This window comes from Pinus tabuliformis, chromosome Q (assembly GCF_031772625.1).
Source record: "Pinus tabuliformis cultivar Carrire ecotype Pingquan chromosome Q, CPIR1, whole genome shotgun sequence".
In the NCBI taxonomy this organism is placed as follows: Eukaryota; Viridiplantae; Streptophyta; class Pinopsida; order Pinales; family Pinaceae; genus Pinus; species Pinus tabuliformis.
This window is the reverse complement of record NC_142296.1, coordinates 704,117,454-704,140,010: the sequence shown is the minus strand read 5'-3', so window position 1 is coordinate 704,140,010 and position 22,557 is coordinate 704,117,454. Positions and strand designations below refer to the sequence as shown.

At 39.5% G+C, this 22,557-nt stretch overlaps 1 protein-coding gene across 1 annotated transcript; it reads left to right on the top strand.

The window, feature by feature from the left end:
- Positions 1 to 5,971: 5,971 nt before the first annotated feature.
- Positions 5,972 to 12,172, top strand: LOC149221497 (protein IQ-DOMAIN 17-like). The gene is made up of 6 exons (XM_089385126.1): positions 5,972 to 6,522; positions 6,628 to 6,835; positions 6,941 to 7,297; positions 7,786 to 8,016; positions 8,164 to 8,301; positions 11,036 to 12,172. Exons 2-6 carry the CDS (start codon positions 6,689 to 6,691, stop codon positions 11,858 to 11,860), a joined length of 1,698 nt encoding a protein of 565 aa, XP_089241252.1. The 5' UTR covers positions 5,972 to 6,522; positions 6,628 to 6,688; the 3' UTR covers positions 11,861 to 12,172.
- The last annotated feature ends 10,385 nt before the right edge of the window (positions 12,173 to 22,557 follow it).

Genomic DNA, 22,557 nt, shown 5'->3' with positions numbered 1-22,557 from the left:
TAACACTTGGATTTATACTACAATAAAACCAAATGATGCTACCAACATTGATCTTAACTATAAAAGTCATGAAACTTGAATAATGGAGTAGACCATAAGATTAAAGGAAATACCCCTATCCTATCCTCCTTGGCTATGATTAGGTATCTTATGTATAAGAAGAAGTTAAACAACATGAATGGGTGATAAAATGTTTCCTAAAATTACTTCTAACTTTAGCCAAAATCACTACCTTCAACTCAAGTGGGGATGACATAAGGATGCCCAATCTTGGCTATACCATTGGGGATAAAGGAGAACATCATTTTGATGAATAAGGATAAGCTTAAAAATATTATTACATCAAAATTTTTGGGAACTTGTGGGGTGGTAAGGAGTTAAGGAAAAAAATGAAACTAAGATATTATTAGGAGGTGATTAACCACGACCTCAAAAAAAAAAACGTCTTGAACAATGTAGAAAAGAAAATAAACTTTTTCAAAATAAGAACAAATTCTCATGAGCTTCAAAGTGAAACTAGACATTGGCCAATTCCCAAAAAAAGAAAAAAAACCTTTCTTTTAGATTATCCAAATTATATTCACATTCAATCTAAATTTAAAAAATATTTGTTATAATACCAATCTTCTTGATCTTTTGAATCAACAAAACTATGGTGATCTTAGAACGCTTCTCTTAATGTTTTTCGAGTATAGAAACAAAATGCTAAAAAATTCCAAATAATTTCTTACATTATGAATTAATAAACCATTTTGATCAAAATAAATGTTAATCATCCTTAATAATTATTTTAAAAATAAATTAATATTTTAAAAATATTAATACAATGCTTTCATAAACTTATACTTTTCCTCATACCTATTTATCATTATTGTAACTTACCTAATAATTGAATGGTGCTGAATCCATATATACAGTAAAGAAAAAGTAGTTCATATAACACAAATCAAGATTTCACCTCATGAGAAACTCCAAAAAATCACACAAAAAATAACTCCATAATTGAAATCAGCAAAATCTTTTATACACTAAATACTAAATACCCAAAATAATGATAACAAATATTTTGTAAAATATTAAAAGTTTACATCTCTATCTATTCAATTGCTTCCCTTTTTACAAATTCTTTTCCAAAATATTACAAGTTTCCATCTCCATCTATTCAATTACTTCCCTTTTTACATATCAATCTCTTAATCTCTTTTCCAGAGACACATATAGATTTTTTTGAATGTGACATTGGATGGTAAGACGTACTTTGGATTTGAGCATAAACATTATTTTGATTATGGATTCCATTTCCTACCTTGTGAAGGCGAAGAACGAGCGGAATTATTCTTCTTAAATAATATTTAGTTATGAATTCAAATTCCATTCCCTTCTTTATCGAGCAGAAGTATGGACGGAATAATTGTTGTTTACGAAGTAGGCCAAGGAATTTAATTTAGGTTTGGTCATACAAATTTAAATGAAGACAAAGCACAGAGATTCCCAATAAATTAAATTAAAATGATTTAGTTTATTGACAACACACTAAAAATAGGATAGGTTAAATAATAATAATAATTTAATTTGAAAGTCAAATGAGATATCAAAATGATGTTTGACACATTGTTATCGGGGAAAAATAATAATTTGACTACTATAAAATAACAATATTTTGTTTTGTGTACCAAATTAAATTTAGACGTTAGGCAAAAGCATATGATTATTTAAAGGTGAGATAAATTATAATTATAAATAATATAGTTTTTTTTAATACTATTTAGGTCAAAATTTTTTTTAAGTTTTTGTGTAGAATATAAAATTATTTTTATTATATAAAATTATTTTTGCGAGATTTAAACAAATTTAAGTAGATTAACTATAAGTAAAAAAAATTAATAATTCAAAATCCAAAAACATTTAATAAGAATAGAAGTTTATATTTTTAAGGAATATTTTTAATAAAATAAGTTGGAATAAATAATAATAATAATAATAATAAATTAATATATGTTTTGAAGATGAGTCACACTTATAGTTTATTGACAAAAAAAATTAAATGTGAGTATCCCGAAAATGCAATCACACTAATTGTTTGTTGACAAGAAAAAACTTAAATGTGAGTATTCTGGAAATGGAAATGCAATCGCACTTATTTGTTGACAAGAAAAACTTAAATGTGAGTATTTCGGAAATGGAAATGCAATCCACTTATGGCTTGGTGACAAGAAAAATTTAAATGAGTATTCCATAAATGCAAAATCAAAAATTATGTTCTCACAAAAGCCTCCAATCTCAAATTTACATTTATTTTAATTATTTTATAGATATAAATATCATTTATTTATAAATTAATACACCATAAACATCAACATTACCATAGATGCTACTTTTTATTATAACCAAACAAAAAAAAAAATCACTTTATTTTATTTTATATATTATTTTTTTCAAACTATTTACTGACATTTAATTTATGATTTTTCATTAAATGTATATTTAAAATATTATTTCTTTAAAATTAAGTTTTTAGTTTAGGTAAACATTGTTATATCATCAAATTAGAGATTGAATTAACATCTAAGAAATTAAGATTTTCTTCTTTGTGATTTTCTCTTCATAGTTGTTTAATTACTAAAAATATATTATATGATTGGAATGAGCAAAATAATTTCAAAATAATTTTATGATAAAAACACATCACAAATACCTTTCTTTTACTGCTATTATTATTATTAGTTGGTGTTATTATCATTACACAAATTACTATTAATTGTTGTTGTTATCATCATTACTTTCTGTAGACATATAAATAACAATAATAATTTAAGTTTAATGTTATCGTCAAATTATACATCAAATTGATGTTTAAGACTGTTGTGTTTGTAACTCTATTGTATTAAACTACTAAAATATATTATATGATTGGAATGAGTCAAATAATTTTATAACATAAACAGATTTATATGTATCTGTGTGTGTGTTTTTTTAACTATATTGAGATGTAAGTAAATTAAAATTAATACAGTTTAATCAATTGAAAATTTTATTTTTTTTAGCATTTTACATATTATATTGTGATTTTTGATTAATTAAAATATATTTTGAATAAATAAATAAAATAAATATGTCAAAAAATTATTGGAACACTATGATTGTGCAGATTACAGAGCCTAAATTCATTCCAAATTTCTTTTGAAGCACTAAAATTATGCAGATGATCAAATTTGAACTCATTCCAAGAAATCTCTATTAAAATCCACTTAAAAAATAAAGTCAAAAACAGTCAACAACCTTGAGTAATTAGACTATGTTATTAAATTAAAATTTCTTTGACAACTTCAACTGAGTAATGCGACCTTTAATTTGATGCTTTCAGCGATGTCTCATATCCAGTATGGGTATGGATATGTATGTACGGTTGCAATCATACACAGCTTTTGGCGTGGCCCGGAACCTTTAAGAAAGCTACACATATTTAACTCCATACATCTTTGGAAGCCATGTGACTGCCTGCTATGGAGCTTCAAGTACCGAGATGTTTTCTGCCCGAGATGGATGCTTTTCAATTTGCCATGAAGGTAACCCAATAATAAACAAACATTTCAAAATTCAAGTCTTCGCTGGTATTAACATTTCAAAATATGGAAAGGAGTTTCAAAACGCCGTAGTCTTTAACGCGACTTTTTGAAAGCCTTTCCGGCGTTTTTTTCCGGTGAAAATCCGGCAGTAATTTATTGAAATCCAAGTTTGATAACTAGTTTCTGCACAATGAAAGTGTCCCAGGGGTTTTTCAGGGTGCTGAATCCGAATATGCAGTTAAAAAACCATTTTAACTGCAACAAATCATGATTTCATCTCAATTTCTTCCGCCGGATTCCGTCACCGGAATCTCAAAAAGTCGCATTATAGACAACTCCGTTTCAAAACTAATCAGCCTTTAATAATGTGACACTATTTTCCCGAAAAGCGCAGCCCCCAAACAGAAGGTACGTATGGATTCTTATCACTAGCCATTTTGAAGTGGAGATCACATCCAAATTAAGCGCAGTGAAGAGTCAAAGAAAGTTTAGCGAAGATGTGACCATATTTTCGGTCTACTGCAATTAAATCGCGAGCCAAGAAAGGGTCACGGAAAGTCGTTTTCTGGAATCCGGTGAGCACTGTTCCCGATATGGTAGGTCACATGGGCTACTTTTTGCCTTAAAAACACTGACCCACAATGTCGCTCCAGTCGTAAGCTTCGACAGATACAGGAATACACAGAAATCCTTATTTGTCTCAAGTTTGGTCCGATGTGTTTAGAGGTCAGTTGCAGAATGATGCTATATCTAATCCATCTTGATAACCGCTATACCACACATTTTATTGTTAACCAATCTGGGAAAGATTTGGATGTATCTGCTGACACAGTTACAGAAACTAATTCAGTTGTATGATAAAAACTGATTTATTGTATGTTCAAGTTTGATTGAATTTTACACAATTTTGAGGACAATTTCTTACGATTGAATTTGCAATAAGTTGGATTTGTTTTTGGTTGTTTAAATGTTTTTTTGGACTGTGGCGTGGTCTAACATATGTTTTGGAGTTTGTGGTTTAATTATTATATGTTTTGGAGTTTTTAGTAAGCTGCAAAACAATTTTATTCAAAAACTCCAAAATATATAAGAACTTTACACAATTTTGGTGACAATTTCTTACAATTGAATCTGACACAAGTTTAAATTGAGTTTTTGTTGTTGTTGTTTAAAATGTTTTTTGGACTACATATATGACTTTGTCTGACTATTATAGAGATTTTGGAGTTTTTTGGTTAACTATTATATGTTTTGGAGTTTTTGATCAGTGGCAAAACAATTTTATTCGAAAACTCCAAAACATATAACATGTAAACTACTACTACATTTTATTGTTAAACAATTTAGAGAAGATTTTAGATATATCTGCTGACACAACTACAGAAACAAAGTCAGCTGTGGGATAAAACTGTCTTATTGATTGTTCAAGTTAGTGAGAACTTTACACGATTCTAGTAACAAGCTCTCATAATTAAACAAATAGTTCTTACATTTAATATTAGATTAAAGCTGAGTTAAGCTCAAACTTAATTTTGGTGACAACTTTTTGCTATTAAATAAATAATTTTTCCATTTAACATTATAAATTAGGCTTAAACTATTTTTTTTAATTATATTTTTCGTATACAGTTAATTTTTTTTCTATGTGGTTCACCCATCTCGGAGACTGGTGACTCCTTAAATCCCACCCTTAAAATATCCACATAATTGAATTGAATCTGTAATCTCTCAATAATAAAAATACTGTAACAACAAAAAAAACTCTAACCCTGGACTAAATAAACAAAACTCAAACTAATTTAAAAAAAACTATTTTTTTTCCAATAAATTATTTTATCAAATATCCCATTACAATTTTAATAACAATTTCTTACCATTAAACTATTAATTCTCCATTCACCATCCAACTTTAAATAATTACATCTTCAAATTACAATTTTAATAACAACTTTTTACCATTAAACTATTAATTTTCCATTCACCATCCAACTTTAAATAATTACATCTTCAAATTTTATCTGTTTTCATTATGCAAAACACATCTTTAAATTTTACAGCTGTTTTCATTATTAAAAACATTCAGAACCATTAAAAGCTATTATTTAAATTAAGTATTATGTTTTCATTATGAAAAAACATTGAGAACCATTAAAAGCTATTTAGATTAAGTATCTATAAACATAATGGAATTATAATGGAATAAGTTACTGTTATATAATTAAAAAATCATGAATATATTTTTTATAAACTAAATTGAGCCTAAACCTAGATCAACTGGTTTCTTGGATAAAAATAAATACCTTGCAATATTCATAATCCAATTTTCAACGAAATGATTTAAATCTATTCAATTGGCATTTAATGTGCAGTGAATTCTGCATTGTACAGTTAGCATATGTTGAGCATGGGAGGGGAACAACAAAGGGAAAAATGGTCACTGTTGAAACGGATAGAACATGTGCGGGCATAATAGTGTAACTTGGTTAAAGAAATGTCTGGTCTGCCATCCTCTTGTTCATTTCCCTGGGAACATGCAATACATTGATTACTGTCCAATAGAAAATCCCCACACCAATATAAACAACTGTGGCCTTGTCAACTTTTTGTGCAGCTACCCAGAGGCCATTTGCTTGAGAGGTGTGCGATGAATACAATACTCAATGCGTCTGAATGAGGATAATAGTTCATAAAGCGGTAGAACTCTTTAATATTTAGATGAAACGTACCTGCATTAGTCATAACTTGCTGAGCAGACACAGAGATCCCAGCACGCCTGTCACTGCTTCAGACTGTTAAGCAGAATCTGCAAAAGTGGTGGCATCAAAGGAAAGGAAGGAGTCTTCTGGTTAGACCAAAGTTTGACTTGGAAGTTCAAAGAGAGTTTAGCAACCTTGTGAGCTATTATGGCTGTGCAGCAAACGTTGTGAGATTTTCTGCCACAACAAGTACCAGTTGGGTCTGTATTTTGAACACTATTGAAATTTAACGGTTGAATAAGCTTTAACTGTTTATGATTGTTTTCTTGTGTTTATTTTTGAACTTCGTATTTTTTTTCCTACAGAGATCTACAGAAATATATTTTCTAGGCGGATGTTGCAGGAAAGAAATATTAATGCACTAGTATGGGGAAGAAAGGAGGGTCATGGTTCACAGCCGTGAAAAGGGCTTTTAGATCACATGCCAGGGATTCTGAATCCAGCGATTCAAAGAAATCTAATTTTTCCTCCAAAGTTAAAGGCGAAGAACTTGATGCAGGCAAAGAAGAAAAGGTAGGTACTAGCTTTTGCTCCTGCCTTGGGACCTGGTTTCATTTGAGGGCTCTCATGTTTTGAAGAAAATACTTTATTGAATGCTAATGATCTTTTTGTGTCCAGAAAAAAAAAGCCCCAAAAGAGAAGCGTAAATGGGCTTTTGGGAAATCTTCACACCATGACCGCCATGAAAAGGCAGCTTCAGATGTTGATGATTTTCATCCGAAGGAAAAGACTACCAGTAGCCAAGATGAGGTCGCGCCTGTAACTGGAAATGTTGAGAAACATGCCATTGCTGTGGCTGTAGCGACCGCAGCCGTTGCAGAAGCTGCAGTTGCATCTGCTCAAGCTGCTGCTCAAGTTGTTCGTCTGACCCGACCTTCGAACCAGCGGGAAGTAAATGCAAGAGAACTTTGGGAAGTAAATCCAAGAGAACTTTGGGCGGCGACCAAGATACAGACATCGTTCAGAGGATATCTGGTTAGGAAATTTCAGTGGTTGAATTTTCATTTCGAAAAATGAATACTTGCTCCCATTTCTGAAGCGCAAGATGATTTCCTCTTTTAAAGCCTTCAAGGAGTTTTACAAGAATATCGCCAATTTCTTAATTAACATATTGGTTAATTTCAAGAACGTTTAAAGATTCATCCAGATTCATAAATATGGTTCAGATTTTTCATGTACCTGGTTTTTGTTGTGCCTCGTATTGGTTTTGAATAGGTTTCTCTGGAATCTTTAAACTTCTTGGGTTTCGAATGGATTTTGAATATTGTAATTAACATGTTGGTTAATTTCAAGAATGTTTAAAGATTCATCCAGATTCGTAAATATGGTTCAAATTTTCGTGTACCTGGTTTTCGTTGGGCTTCATATTGGTTTTGAATAGGTTTTTTTTTTTTTGGAATCTTTGAGTTCTTCTTGGGTATAGAATGGATTTTGAATATTGTATTTGATTTCATTTTGTTCAGGCCAGGCGAGCTTTGCGAGCATTGAAGGGGCTTGTGAGGTTGCAGGCGCTGGTAAGAGGATATAATGTGAGAAAGCAAACCAATACCACATTACGTTGCATGCAGGCACTTGTCAGAGTTCAGGCGCGCGTGCGGGATCGTCGACTTCGTCTGGCCGAAGAAACTCATCAGTCTGCCCAACGCCCACCTCCTGAAAAACGATATCAGGAGGCCCTTGAAATACGATCTATGGCAAGTGAAAACCAGTTTAAATTTCTCCTAAATCACATAGCCTTATTAATAATTAGATTCTGAGCTGCAGTATACATGGTTTGTATATTTTATATTCGTACTGTTGTTATTTTTTGTTAAAGTGTGTCATCGTAATGTATGGTGCAGTCTCATTCGAGAAATGATTTGCAAGAAGATTGGGATGAGAGTGCGAGGACTGTGGAGGAAATTCAAGCAAAAGCTCAAATCAAGCATGAGGCTGCAGTAAAACGAGAAAGAGCCTTGGCCTATGCATTTTCTCACCAGGTATGCATGGAACTGTTTGGCAGGGAACATTACATTACATTTTCTTTTTCATTACATTTTGATTTAACCCAAATTTAAGTTAACGCATCCGTGAAAATAATATTAGTGGACACGGACTTTATGTGCATCCTGCTATATTAATTACATGAAACCCCACTAATTCAACTGTGTATATTTCAAAATACACACTCAATGGTACTTCCTCGATTTTATTAGTCTCAATAATTCTTTTCTCTCGTCTTCTCATTTTCTTTATTTCTCGAAAGTGATTGTTCAAAACTTTTAAAGTCCGGTCAAGAATGGAATAATATAATCTGTACAGCGGAAGGGACCAGAATTTAATTTGATGACATTGCAACTCAAACAAAGGGAAGGTACAGCATATACTTTGGAACGCTGTAGTCTATCTGTTATACTTTTTGAAGCTTTTCTGGGCGTATCCTCCAAGCATTATCCGGTACCGCATATATTTTAGAAAGCTGTAGTCTATTTGTTATACTTTTTGAAGCTTTTTTGGGCATATTTTCCTCTGGAATTTGTCCAGAATTGGCTAAGAAGTTGTTGGAATTACAAGTTTGAAATTTAATTCTTTATAAGTAGGCAACTGCCTTGGGGTTTTTCAGGGTGTATATAAACCACAAAAACTCAAGATTTATAAAAAACTATCAAATTGTTACCAAAAACTCCAAAACTTATTCTAGTTAGATAATGCCCAAAGATTCAAACTTTAGTTGGATATGAAAAGAGCATGTTAGATCTTGTTGGGCTCCTGAAGGATTTTGGACAGATGAATGTGCTAATAGCATGTAAGATCTTGTTAGGCTCTGAAAGCATTTTGGACTGCAGTAATATCCATTGTAAAATACCTTGGTAAAATGTTTGCAGCCATGGTTGTCACTGGAGAGACTTGAGAGAAGCATGCATTGTAGCCCAGCCTTCACTTCTTTTTTTTTAGAACTTGATATGCTGTAGCCTAGTGCAGGAAAAGAAGGCAACTAGATATTGCTATAGCCATCTTTCTTGGTCATTTCTGAGATGCTAAGAGATTACAAATTATTTAAGTGCAGAAAGTTATTATTCATATAGATGCCATCTTTCATGAGACAGCACATGTTCAAGTGCAATGACGAGTGCCACGTGTTGATTCAACAGCTTCAAGTGTGTACCTATGGAATTTCTCCGGGTGGGAATTAGATCAAAAGTACCCTGCAAATTGAAGAACAAAAGAAACAACCTTATATGAACAGGTTTCAGTTCAACTTTAATGGTCAACAATAAGAAATTAGAGAACTTCTGTTGGGGATCCTGAAATTATTTAGTCTTTCATATGATTTGAGGGTTTATCTGAACAGGTTTCAGTTCAACTTTAATGGTCAACAATAAGAAATTAGAGAACTTCTGTTGGGGATCCTGAAATTATTTAGTCTTTCATATGATTTGAGGGTTTATCAAGTGGAGCTGGAAAACTTCTCTTAGGCCTCTTCTGAAATTATTAGTCTTCAAAACTTACAGTTTAACAATTGGAGCCGGAAAAGGGAATTTTTTCTCAAGCCTTAAAGTGAAAAAACATGTCAGATTTTAAACATGCATCACTCATAAATAACAGCAGAGAGGTCAACAAGAAGTAGAGAACCTCTTCGAATTATCCTTCAAGCCTTCATACACTCGACATTAGTGCTCTTAAAAGGAAGCTCGCCAGAAACATTTAAGTTTTTCCCAGCATTAATGTGGAAACAGGGGTTAGATTTCAGTATGCATCAATCATGGTGGTGAAGTACAGACAATGATGTATTCAAACAGACAAAAGAGAGTTGTTCAAAGTTCAAGTAACTCTTAAAACCTCAAATTTGTTAAACACCTAATTCCAAAGGGGATAAAATATCCAATGTTAAAATGATATAAAGCAGTTTAAAAGGTCTAGGGTTAAAATGTATGTTTTCAGTTTTGTTTTACACTTTATTCTGTTAATGGAATATAAATGTGCATTTTCACTCTTTTCATCACAGCATGAAAGCTAGAGACTCATCGTGTTAGGTAAATATTTTTATGGCTAAGATGTAAAGGGGTAATTAGTTTATAATTAGCTTATTGCATTTACATCAATCATAATGCCTTTATTCTCATCATAATGCCTTTATTCTCATGTCCATTAAATATCACTTTATTCTTATCCAATAATACCTTTATTCTTATCCAATAATACCTTTATTCTCATGTCCATTAAATATCACTTTATTCTCATCCAACACACCCATGTATGAAGCCCGTTAATCCTAATAAACTTCATACAGCCCGTTAAGCCTAATAAGTGCATTGATCTTTACGCCTAAGACAACGAACCTAATAAGTGCATTGATCTTTACCCCTAACACAATGATTTGCATGGGGAAATTAACTACTACTTTACCTTTACCTAATGGTGAAAATGTTTGAACTTGCCTGCATAGTTTTTGAATTATGTAGGCTTTTACACTTCATTGAGTTACATTCTTTACTCTTCATTTCAAAATACGTAGGCTTTGCCAGGTCAAGTTGCATACATTCTCTTTGTTTTGTAAAGAAAATCCATTCCATGTAGCGACATCTCTCTCATGCTATGCAGCCTAAGGACCTGAAACTAAGCTTGTGCAATGTTGATGGTGCCCAAACTCGGTTCAGAGCCCTGGTTTATCAAAATTCAATTGAAAAATGTTAATCTAGTTCTTAATTTCTTCTTCTGTTTTTCGTTTTATAGCTGTGGAGGTCAGGGACAAAGGCAGGAGCATCGACATTCTTAGAAGGCGATTCTGACAAAGCCCATTGGGGTTGGAGTTGGCTAGAGCGCTGGATGGCTGCAAGGCCATGGGAAAGCAGAACAGTGGAAAAAGACTGCAGAAGTGCAGATGAAATAGCGGTGAAAACTGTAGAAGTCGACATGGCAAGATCAAATTCAACTACAAACAACAGATCACGCCACCATTCACAGCCCCCACCAAATAGCTTCTTCTCTTCCCCTGGTCGAAAATCCCATCATTATCAGTCTCCCGTAACACCATCACCAGCTGCAAGATCTGCAACACATGTTCGTTCAGCAAGTCCCAGATCATGTGGTGGGCGAAAATCAAATTCAAATTACAACGAAGAAATTCACACTCCCGCCAGCTTATCCAGCGGGCCTAGACTTGGTTCAAGGCGTACCACTGTTCTAGATTATTCATCTGTACATGATGATTATAGCTATGCATATTCACCTGTTGTTCCTAACTACATGACTGCCACTGAATCTGCAAGAGCCAAAATTCGTTCACAGAGTGCACCTAGGCAGCGGCCTGGAACTCCTGAAAAGGAACGCTTAAGTTCAGTAAAGAAAAGGCTCTCGTTTCCTGCTGTTGCTACAGATGCCAGTTCAATGGCTAGCTCTGCTGTGGCCCGCAAGAGCCCAAGTCTGAGGAGCCCAAGCCTGAAGAGCATGCCTGGTCCTATAAGAATAGAGAGATCAAACTTTTCAGCCTCTGAAAGCAACAATGGAGAAGAAACAACCCCTTCATCTATTGGGGATCTAAGAAAATGGCTGAGATGATTACTACAGCCAATGTGTTTATTCTACTTGTCATCATTAGGTCAGGGTTTGCATTAGCATAAAGTTGACAAAAGTCTCGTTAGCTCAGTTGATTGAGATTTTTTGTATCGCATGAAATTTTCCAGGTTACCAGACTCACTGTTATTTGCTCGTGTTTGACACACTAATTTGATCTTGGGCCAATGACAAATATATATGTTGTTGTATCGTCCACTGGATTAACATAATTATTAGTACACAAAGTTGTGTAAGTTCTCACTCTTCACCGTAATGTATTTCCAGGTTTCCAGTTTAACCAAGAATTTTACATGATGTCATGCGTTTGCTTGCATATGATATTGTACACTTACATGGTTTTGTTCATGCAAGTTTGAATTTATGTGAGCAATTTATTTTCCAAAGGCTATATATTTCTTCAACTGCAATCTATTAAAATATGTTATGTTATTAAACAATTTTTCTTTATTTTTTTATTTTATTTTTCAGCACAAGTCCAATAAGTAAATCTCTAAAGATTTCAGCTAACTCAAATTGTAATTTTAATTTCAACCCTGAAGCTTACTATTTCAATATTGTCACGGCCCCAATTCGTTTTTCCCGATTGTAGTAACTCGAGTAACTTGCGGCACTGGCTAAACGACTACACTTAACTTTTTCCATTTCGTTTTCCGGACTATGTCTACATTCATCTTCTTTCATTTCTTATTAACTGATATGTGTGGAATTCATAACATAAAACAATTACAACAATTATGCAAGAGACAATTCAACACTTCAACGAATCATGAATCTTTTATATAAAATTTTGTTTACAAATATTACATCATAGGGATGTCATTGTCTCAACCCGTTTTACAAATTTCACCGGGTCCGGCTTGCCCGTCGGGTCTGCACGCCCAACCCATTGCACGACCCGATTGCAGACGGTCGATTGATCTGCTACACACTTCGCACCAACGACCCAACCCACAGACTTCGCGTGCCGCGTTTGCTTCACCTGTGCCAGCGCGCACTGTGTCAACATACACTAGCACCCTTGATGCTGCAACCCACTAGTCCGTGTCACCCTGACATGGGTTTGCGGTCCGCCCGCCCTGAGGCGCCTGCCAGAGCTGACCTGAGTTGCACCCACTGCACTAATTGCACTCGCCTTGCAGGTTCATCTGCCGACTACAATTCTTGTAACTTTCGGTCAAGTTCGAACTCCCATCTCACCTTATGACTTAGATGCTCTGTGTTCGAAGATCTCCCTCCATTCGGTTCTCCAATTTATATGGTCACCATCGTGTCTTGAGGGGCTTCGGCCTATCAAGTTGACTCTACCCAACACGCTCATGGCACCCCTTCAACACGTTGGCCCGCCAACATAAGTCGTCCAACACTTGCTATAAAGTCACCACGGTGACTCTCCAACACTTAGGCAAATTTCCACTTTCCGCCGCTCGGTTTTATGCGTCCAAGTGTGCACTCCTTGTGGCACTTTGCCAAATGCGCATGTCAAGTGTTCATATGCTCATCGTGTTGACTCACTCGGGCGCCCCTGCCAGTTACGACCACCCGTTGCACGACTTGGGGTGCGCTCGTCCATTGCACAGGGGCTGTCACGCCCCCAAGCCTATGGCAATTTTTTTTGTCCGTGCCCGGCGGGGTGCGGCACCACCGTGTACTTTCTTTTCGTTAATACTTGTACATATGGACTACGCCTTTCACATAAACATACTTAATTTCGTCTTCTCAATTAAGTAAAATGCATTAATCTTCATTCACATATATAATCAACATGCAATTAAACCATGAACATAACAATTGCACATAATCATATAGGGAGGGGCAACTCCCGAACGAGTCCGCCCAAATAATATATTATGAAACCTTTTCAATAATACATACACATAAGTGTGCCGGGCAAGTCCACGGCCAACACTTAGAATAATTACAACGAGGCAAGAAAGCCTTTTACAATTCGATACCAATCACCTTTGGTAGGAGCGAGCTCACCCGAGCCTCCAAAACTCCACCAAACCAATTCTGCACCAAACCGTCCTTCACCGTGAACCGTCGTCCTTGAACCAATCCCCGGTAAAATCTGCGCACTTATTCTCTTATGCGCATGAGAGATGCGCACTTCTCTGCGTCCTCTTTATTTCAGATCGAATACAAGAGGAGAGCGAAGTGCTTGTTGTCAAATGAGCCTTCTGCGCCTTGAATATATAGCCATCTCAACTCTTTGATGAAGGGGTGTCAGCTCTTAGGCCGACCCCCATAATACATACGTTGGAGCCCCTACTTTACTTTTTAGTAGGTCGGCCCTTGCCTAAGGGCAAGGCCTCCCTACGCCCTTATAAAGTTCTGCAACTCCATCGCATTATTTTCCAAGTGTTATGTATGTGCTCCCAAAACGTCGCAGCCGGCTCGTATGAACGTCGCACGCTGTCTGCCCTTCGTCGCATGTCGCCCGTTGTCGTCGCACTGCCGTTTCCTGTCGCACATTGCCCGGTTGTGGTTGCATTCTGTCCGTCCGCCGTATGGAGGAGCGCCCGCCCGGGTCGCCCTCCCTTTGCACACATCTACGCTGTCCAACCGTGCCACGCCCTTGTCGAACCCACCTCGCCTCCATATCGTGCTGTCGCCATGTTCGCTGTTCGGTGGTCCGCCCATCAGGTGTGGGCCGCCCACGGGTCGCCCGCCCATCGGGCGCGGGTCGCCCTCGGGTCGCCCTTCCGTTTCAGCTCGCCCGAGCCTCAACTGTTAACCTGTTCGCTGAGTCGGGTAGCTGCACCCGCGTCCTAACTCGCTGCAGCTCGTCCGCAGCTCGCCCTTGTCCGCCGGATGTCGCAGCTCGCCAAACTGTCCATCGCTCGCCGTGCACGGGTCGCGGCGCCCGGGGCGCCCGCCCGTCGTGCACGGGTCGCCCGCGGTTCGCCCATGGGTCGCCCGTCCGGGTCGCCCGCCCGTCGTGCATGGGTCGCCCACCAAGTGAAGGCGCGCCTCTGCCCAAGTCGCCAGGGCGTTACACTCTCTTCCACCTGAAGATGTTGTCGTCCCGACAACATTCCATTTGAGTGACTCCCCACCAAGATTAATATCGACCATGATGTAGATTCCTCCATATAAGGCAACACCTCTGCAACATATATAAGGTCCCATCTCCACCAAGTCATCTCCATGTGCCAACTGCCCATGTATAACAACAAGTGTTACACATCCTAGCCATGTGCCAACACTTATCTCCACGATTCCATGCCCAGGTCCATGGAAACCCCATCTTTCTGCAGCATGTTAAGATCACCATACCTGCTCAACCAAGTTTGAGGGCTCACTGCCATGAGCAGCTTAACAATGAGCCCCATCTTCCATGTCATCTAAGAAGATGTGGAGGGAGAAGAGCCAGGTGGCTCTCTCTCACTAATCAGCTCAATCCATCTGTCCGGATCCTCAACCTCCATCCTTTGTAGATATGCCTCCCGATCTTCCTTCCGGATGTTCGGCCTCACATATACCTCATCGATATCATCATCATCATCCTCCACCTGCTCTAGCCTTCTTGACAAGTCCAAGATGCTATCTGAGAGTGATCTAATGACCAATGATTGTTCTGCAAGTTTTGCCTCCATCGTAGACAACCGCTTGTCCACCTTCACCTTGTCCTCCATCTGCATTCCTCCTAACTTATGATCAGGTTTTGTCACACCAATGGTTGGAACACCAATGGGTACATCTTCCCTTCCATCATAAATGAAGAGTTTCTTCAAATGTGGTACGACCATGGCCTCATATTGCTTCATGAATTCCATCCCCAATACGGCCTCATAGTCATCAATCCTTACTATAGTGAAGTCCACTTTTCCGGTCCATGCACCAAGAGTAGTGTCCACCTTTTCAGCTATACCAAGAATGTTTGTAGGAGGAGAATTCACCGTCTTCATTTGTGCCTTCACTGGTACAAATTTCAGCCCAAGTCTCCTTGCAGTATCTTCACTCATGAAGTTGTGTGAAGCACCACTATCCACCATAGTGAGTACATCAGCACCTCCGGCCTTCATCTGAACATACTCCAACCTGTTCCTTTCTGGGTCCCTCCTAGAAGGTGCCTCCGTAGTAGCAGAAGCTCCTAGTACCTGCATCATTCCTACCGCAGCATTCTCATCATGCTCATCATCGGATTGTGCAGCAGCAGCCACCTTTGGTTTGGAGGGGCAATTCTTCACCACATGTGGTCCTGCACACAAGAAACACTTCAAAGGCTTCTTTGCCTTTGGACCATCATCTGATTTCGACTCATCATCCTTCTTCTTTTCTTTTGGCTTATCGGACTTCCTTTTCTCATTAGAAGTCTCATCGTAGTGATCCACCAACCTGTCAACTGCAGCAAAAGCCTCCTCAAGTGTTCTGATCTTCTGCCTCTTCACCTCATTGCGTGCCCAAGGTTTCAACCCAATAATGAAATTGAACACCTTGTCCCTTTCCGCCATGTCGGGAAGTTCCAGAGCTGCACTTGAAAACTCTCGCTGATATGCTTGTAAGCTTCCAGTTTGTTTGATGTACTTAATCTTTGTCCTTGCTTCCCATGTTTCGTCCTGGGGACTGAAATGAGTCTGCAAAGCCTTTTTCATGTCACTCCACGAAGTGATGTCATCAGCATTACCATTGATAATCTGATCCACTCTCCTTCGCCACCACATCTTAGCATCTTTTGTTAGGAATTGAGCAGCTACCTTGACTTGTGTCTCCCCATCGGGTAGACTCAACCGTTCCAAGTACTGTTCCATATCCCATAGAAAGTTGCCAAGTGTTGCTGCATTCCTGGTACCATCGTAAGATTCCGGTTCTTTGACCTTCACATGAGGCACTCCTCCACCTGAGTTGTGTCTCACGGCCCTCTTCAATACCGCAATCTCATCTTTGGCATCATCAAGAGCTTTATTTACCTTGTCAAGAGTTCCTTTCAAGTTCACGATCTCAGCAAGACCTTGATCCCTTGATTTTTCAACCTCTCCAACCCTTTCTTCCAACCGAGTACACATAAGATCATTGTACTCACATTGTGCTTTGAGCTCATCGTTTTGTGTCCGGAGTTCTTCAAGTTCTTCCCTGACCTTTGAGATGGCTTCTCGCTCCTTAGTAAGAGAGTCCACATCCTGGTTCCAAGAAGTCTCTAAAGTCTCCATCCGTTCAATTACTTTTTCCATGAATCCAAGAGTAGAATCCTTCATGACGTCCTTCATTGTATGGCTAGACCCGGCTTGAGAATTAGATGCCATCTTCTTCTGCGACCTAGTCTCAACCATTCATCTGTAAGAACCTGTCCAAGTCTTCACGAGCAACCCTGCTCTGATACCACCTGTCACGCCCCCAAGCCTACGGCAATTTTTTTGACCGTGCCCGGCGGGGTGCGGCACCACCGTGTACTTTCTTTTCGTTAATACTTGTACATATGGACTACGCCTTTCACATAAACATACTTAATTTCGTCTTCTCAATTAAGTAAAATGCATTAATCTTCATTCACATATATAATCAACATGCAATTAAACCATGAACATAACAATTGCACATAATCATATAGGGAGGGGCAACTCCGGAACGAGTCTGCCCAAATAATATATTATGAAACCTTTTCAATAATACATACACCTAAGTGTGCCGGGCAAGTCCACGGCCAACACGTAGAATAATTACAATGAGGCAAGAAAGCCTTTTACAATTCGATACTAATCACCTTTGGTAGGAGCGAGCTCACCCGAGCCTCCAAAACTCTACCAAACCAATTCTGCACCAAACTGTCCTTCACCGTGAACCGTCGTCCTTGAACCAATCCCCGGTAAAATCTGCGCACTTATTCTCTTATGCGCATGAGAGATGCGCACTTCTCTGCGTCCTCTTTATTTCAGATCGAATACAAGAGGAGAGCGAAGTGCTTGTTGTCAAATGAGCCTTCTGCGCCATGAATATATAGCCATCTCAACTCTTTGATGAAGGGGTGTCAGCTCTTAGGCCGACCCCCATAATACATACGTTGGAGCCCCTACTTTACTTTTTAGTAGGTCGGCCCTTGCCTAAGGGCAAGGCCTCCCTACGCCCTTATAAAGTTCTGCAACTCCATCGCATTATTTTCCAAGTGTTATGTATGTGCTCCTAAAACGTCGCAGCCGGCTCGTATGAACGTCGCACGCTGTCCGCCCTTCGTCGCATGTCGCCCGTCGTCGTCGCACTGCCGTTTCCTGTCGCACATTGCCCGGTTGTGGTCGCGTTCTGTCCGTCCGCCGTATGGAGGGGCGCCCGCCCGGGTCGCCCTCCCTTCGCACACATCTACGCTGTCCAACCGTGCCACGCCCTCGTCGAACCCACTCGCGTCCATATCGTGTTGTCGCCATGTTCGCTGTTCGGTGGTCCGCCCATCGGGCGTGGGCCGCCCACGGGTCGCCCGCCCATCGGGCGTGGGTCGCCCTCGGGTCGCCCTTCCGTTTCAGCTCGCCCGAGCCTCAACTGTCAACCTGTTCGCCGAGTCGGGTAGCTGCACCCGCGTCCTAACTCGCTGCAGCTCGTCCGCAGCTCGCCCTTGTCCGCCGGATGTCGCAGCTCGCCAAACTGTCCATCGCTCGCCGTGCACGGGTCGCGGCGCCCGGGGCGCCCGCCCGTCGTGCACGGGTCGCGGCGCCCGGGGGGCCCGCCCGTCGTGCACGGGTCGCCCGCGGTTCGCCCATGGGTCGCCCGTCCGGGTCGCCCGCCCGTCGTGCACGGGTCGCCCACCCGGGTCACCCGCCAAGTGAAGGCGCGCCTCTGCCCAAGTCACCAGGGCGTTACAGGGGCACACCCGTTGCACATCGGTTAAACGCGCTTGTGTTGGGCACCCGACTCATCCGAGGGCAATGATGTCATTTGGGGTCTTGACATCCTCCCCCACCATGAGTCATTGCCATCATCAACAATCCTACTGACTCCATTAGGTCAACATCATACTCAACAATTTCCTTCTTCCACCTCCATGGCGAATCCTTTGTTTTCCATCTACTCTCCTCTGGTGCATTCTTCCATCGAACAAAGAACTCCCGTCGGTGTGGTATTCCCAACACCCATAGTCTGAAGATCCAAAATCAAGTTTGGTCTGTCCACAATCATCGCTGACCTTTTCGGTGGTGCTATCCTCTTAGGATGATGTGCATCAAGTTGATATCTGTTGCGTTGACTCATATGGAACACATGTAGTTTGGAAGCTCCAACTCATAAACAACTTCCCTAACTCGCTTCTTCACTCGGAATGGCCCTTCATACTTTCTTGTCAAAGATCTCGCAGTCTTTTTCGGTGGCTGAAACTGATCTCCGGTGATCCTCAGAAAAACCATATCCCCAACTAAAGTGTGCGTCCCTTTTATCCTTGTCCGCCCATTTCTTCATCCTCCTTACAACGTCATGCAAGTGCACCCGCGCTAACTCCAAGGTCTCCTCCCATGCTGTCAAGAATCTCTTCGCATGTTGACTCCTCACAAATCCTCTCGGTAGCACAGTGTGTGGAGCAATTGCCCCGTCCATTGACCAACTCAAATGGACTATACCCGACTGCGGAACTCTTTTGCATATTGTAGCTAAACTGAGCCACATCCAAGAGTTCAGGCCAATTCTTCTGATCAACCATCACATAATGTCTCAAGTAGTCCTCCAACAGTGCATTAATCCGTTCAGTCTGCCCATCTGTCTGTGGATGGTAACTCGAACTTTGCAGCAACTCTGTCTTGACCAACTTGAACAAAGTGGTCCAAAATCTTCTTGTAAATCGCGGATCTCGGTCAGACACAATACTCAATGGCATCCCCCAATACTTCACAATATGTTTGAAGAATAATTTAGCAGTCTTCTCGGCCCCACATGGTATCTTCATCGGAATGAAGATGACATACTTGGAAAAATTATCAACAATAACCATAATCCCATTATACCCCCACACCTGCGGTAACTGAGTGATGAAGTCCATCGAAACACTTATCCATGGTATCTTTGGAATCGGTAAAGGCTGCAACAATCCTACCTATCTCTGGTTATCCGATTTCTCTTGCTGACAAATGATGCATGTATGCACATATCCCTGTACATCCTCCCTCATCTTCTCCCAAAACTACCCCCTTTCCAACAATGCCAAAGAACGGCGCTGCCCTTGGCGGCCAACCCATGGAGAATCGTGGCATTACTTCAAGAGGTGCCTCCCAAGTCCAAATGACTTCAGAATGTAAAGCCAGTTCCCATAGAACAAGAGTCCATCTCATAGGAGAAACTTTCGAGTCTTCCCCTCCTTCACCTGCTTCAGAATGCTCTTCGCTTGAATATCGTTCTCCACACTAGCTCGAAGTCTATTCTACATCTCATCAGCTATCTGTATTTGACTCTTATTGCGCTCAGCCCGGTCCTCTCCCTACTCAAGTGTAACTAACTGTCCCTTCAGCATTGAGTCTCCCCAGTGTATACTCAATAGTCATGTTGAACTCTACCAAGAAGTCTTGCCAACGAGCTTGCTTCGCTGACAACTTCGGTTGGGATGCAAAATAACTCGCTGCAACGTTGTCAGTGTTGACAACAAAAGGTTTTCCAATCAAGTAGTGTCTCCATGCCTGCAAACAGTGGATGATCGCAGTGATCCCCTTCTCATGAACTAGATATTGTCGCTCTCTATCATACAACTTCCGACTCTCATATGCCACTGGATGCCCATCCTGCAAGAGTACTCCCCCTATTGCAAAATCTGAAGCATCAGTGTGCACCTCAAACGGTCTCTCGAAGTCAGGTAGCCTCAGTATCGGTGTTGTAACCATCCTCTTCTTCAAATCTTCAAATGTTGCTCGACACTTCTCCGTCCAATTCCATCGCTTATCCTTCTTCAGAAGGTCTGTTAGTGGTGTAGTCACCTTGGAGTACCCCTCTACAAACTTCCGTTGGTAGTTGGTCATCCCCAAGAACACCCTCATATCATGGACATTTTTTGGTTCGACCCAATCCTCGATCGCCTTCACCCTGCTCGGCTCCATCCGTATGTGACTTTGACCCACAATGTGTCAAAGGAACGGAATCTCGGTCTGGGCAAACATACACTTTGACTTCTTCAAGTACAACTGATTTTTATTTAGTGCCTCAAACACCAAAGCCAAGTGCTTTTTATGATTCTCCATGCTATCACTGAATATCACAATGTCGTCCAAGTATACTACTACGAACGAATCCAAATATGGACGCAAAACATCATTCATTAAAGTGCAAAATGTAGCAAGAGCGTTGCACAACCCGAAAGGCATGACAAGGAACTCAAAACTTCCATACCTGGTCACAATCGCGGTCTTCTTCTCATCCCCCTTTGATATTTGCACCTGATAATATCCATGCCTCAAGTCCAACTTGGAAAACACTGGGGCTTTCACAAGCTTGTCCAAGCAATCCGCAACAAGTGGTAAATGATATATGTTCTTTACCGTCTGCTTGTCAAGAGCACGATAATCACATCACATCCGCAACTCATTCATTCCTTTCTTCCTCTGGAACAGTTCATGAGCACCATATGGGGACCTTGAAGGTCGTATGAAACCCGCATCAGTGAAATCCTTCAACTGTCGTTTCAACTCCTCCAACTCCGGTGAGCTTTTGCTGGAGGTTGCTTCCCTGGCTTTAGCTCAATGTTATGGTCCACTACACGTCTCAGTGGAAGTACTTTCAACAACTCATCAGGAATCAAATTTGCATATTTGTCCAATACATCGGAAATCTCCGTTGGAATAGGGATCCCCACTCCCTCATCACCCTACTCATACTTAGCGCAGAAACATATTGCACTTTTACTTCCCTTCTCGGGTGAGTAGGTAAAGTCCAAGTTCGTGAGGCTCCAATAAACATGATCTCATCGCAAAAGGGGACAACAATTGCCTTGTTTCCCTTAAGAAATTTCTGCCCCAATAATATGTTAAAGTTGTTCATCTCCATCACCGTGAAGTCCAAACAACCTTGCAAATCTCTAATTTGAACTGGCACTTCATCTGCCAATCCTGACACTTTAGCCTTTGAGTTCACTACCTTGACCTCCACATTGGTTGGAACAATTTGCAGCGCAACTTCTTTCGCTAACCTAGTTGTCATAAAATTATGCGTGGCACCTATGTCCACCAAAGATTGGACGGTTCTTCCAGGTATCTCCAAGTCAAGAAACCCCAAACTATGTAGGCAACTTCTTTTTTGCTCCAAAACTTTCGTTTGCATACATCTTCAATGTTTGCAAAATTTTGTTGTACTAGCTTTGATACCATCTATCATGGCCCCAATTCATTTTCCCCGATTGGAGTAACGTGCGGCACTGGCGAAACGACTACACTTAACTTTTGCCTAAAACCCAATCAAAATTGAGAAAATTGCAAATTTAAGTTGTTTTGTTGCCCAATCTTAGTGCTCTAAAGATTTTCGAAGACAATAAATCCAAAAATACAATTTAAATAACAAAACATTGATATTATTTTAACGGATTAAGAAAAACATAACACAACTTAAATTTGTTTAAATGGTAAATGTTTTTTAATTAAGAATTAAAGACATGAATTGAGTTTATCTTTAATAATTTCAGAGAGATAATTATTGACCCCCCACACTAGATTCAGGGCTTGCAAATAACATTGGTTATCTTTCGCATTTGATAAATAAAATTTTTGATTGATAAATTTTTGGTAATGTTT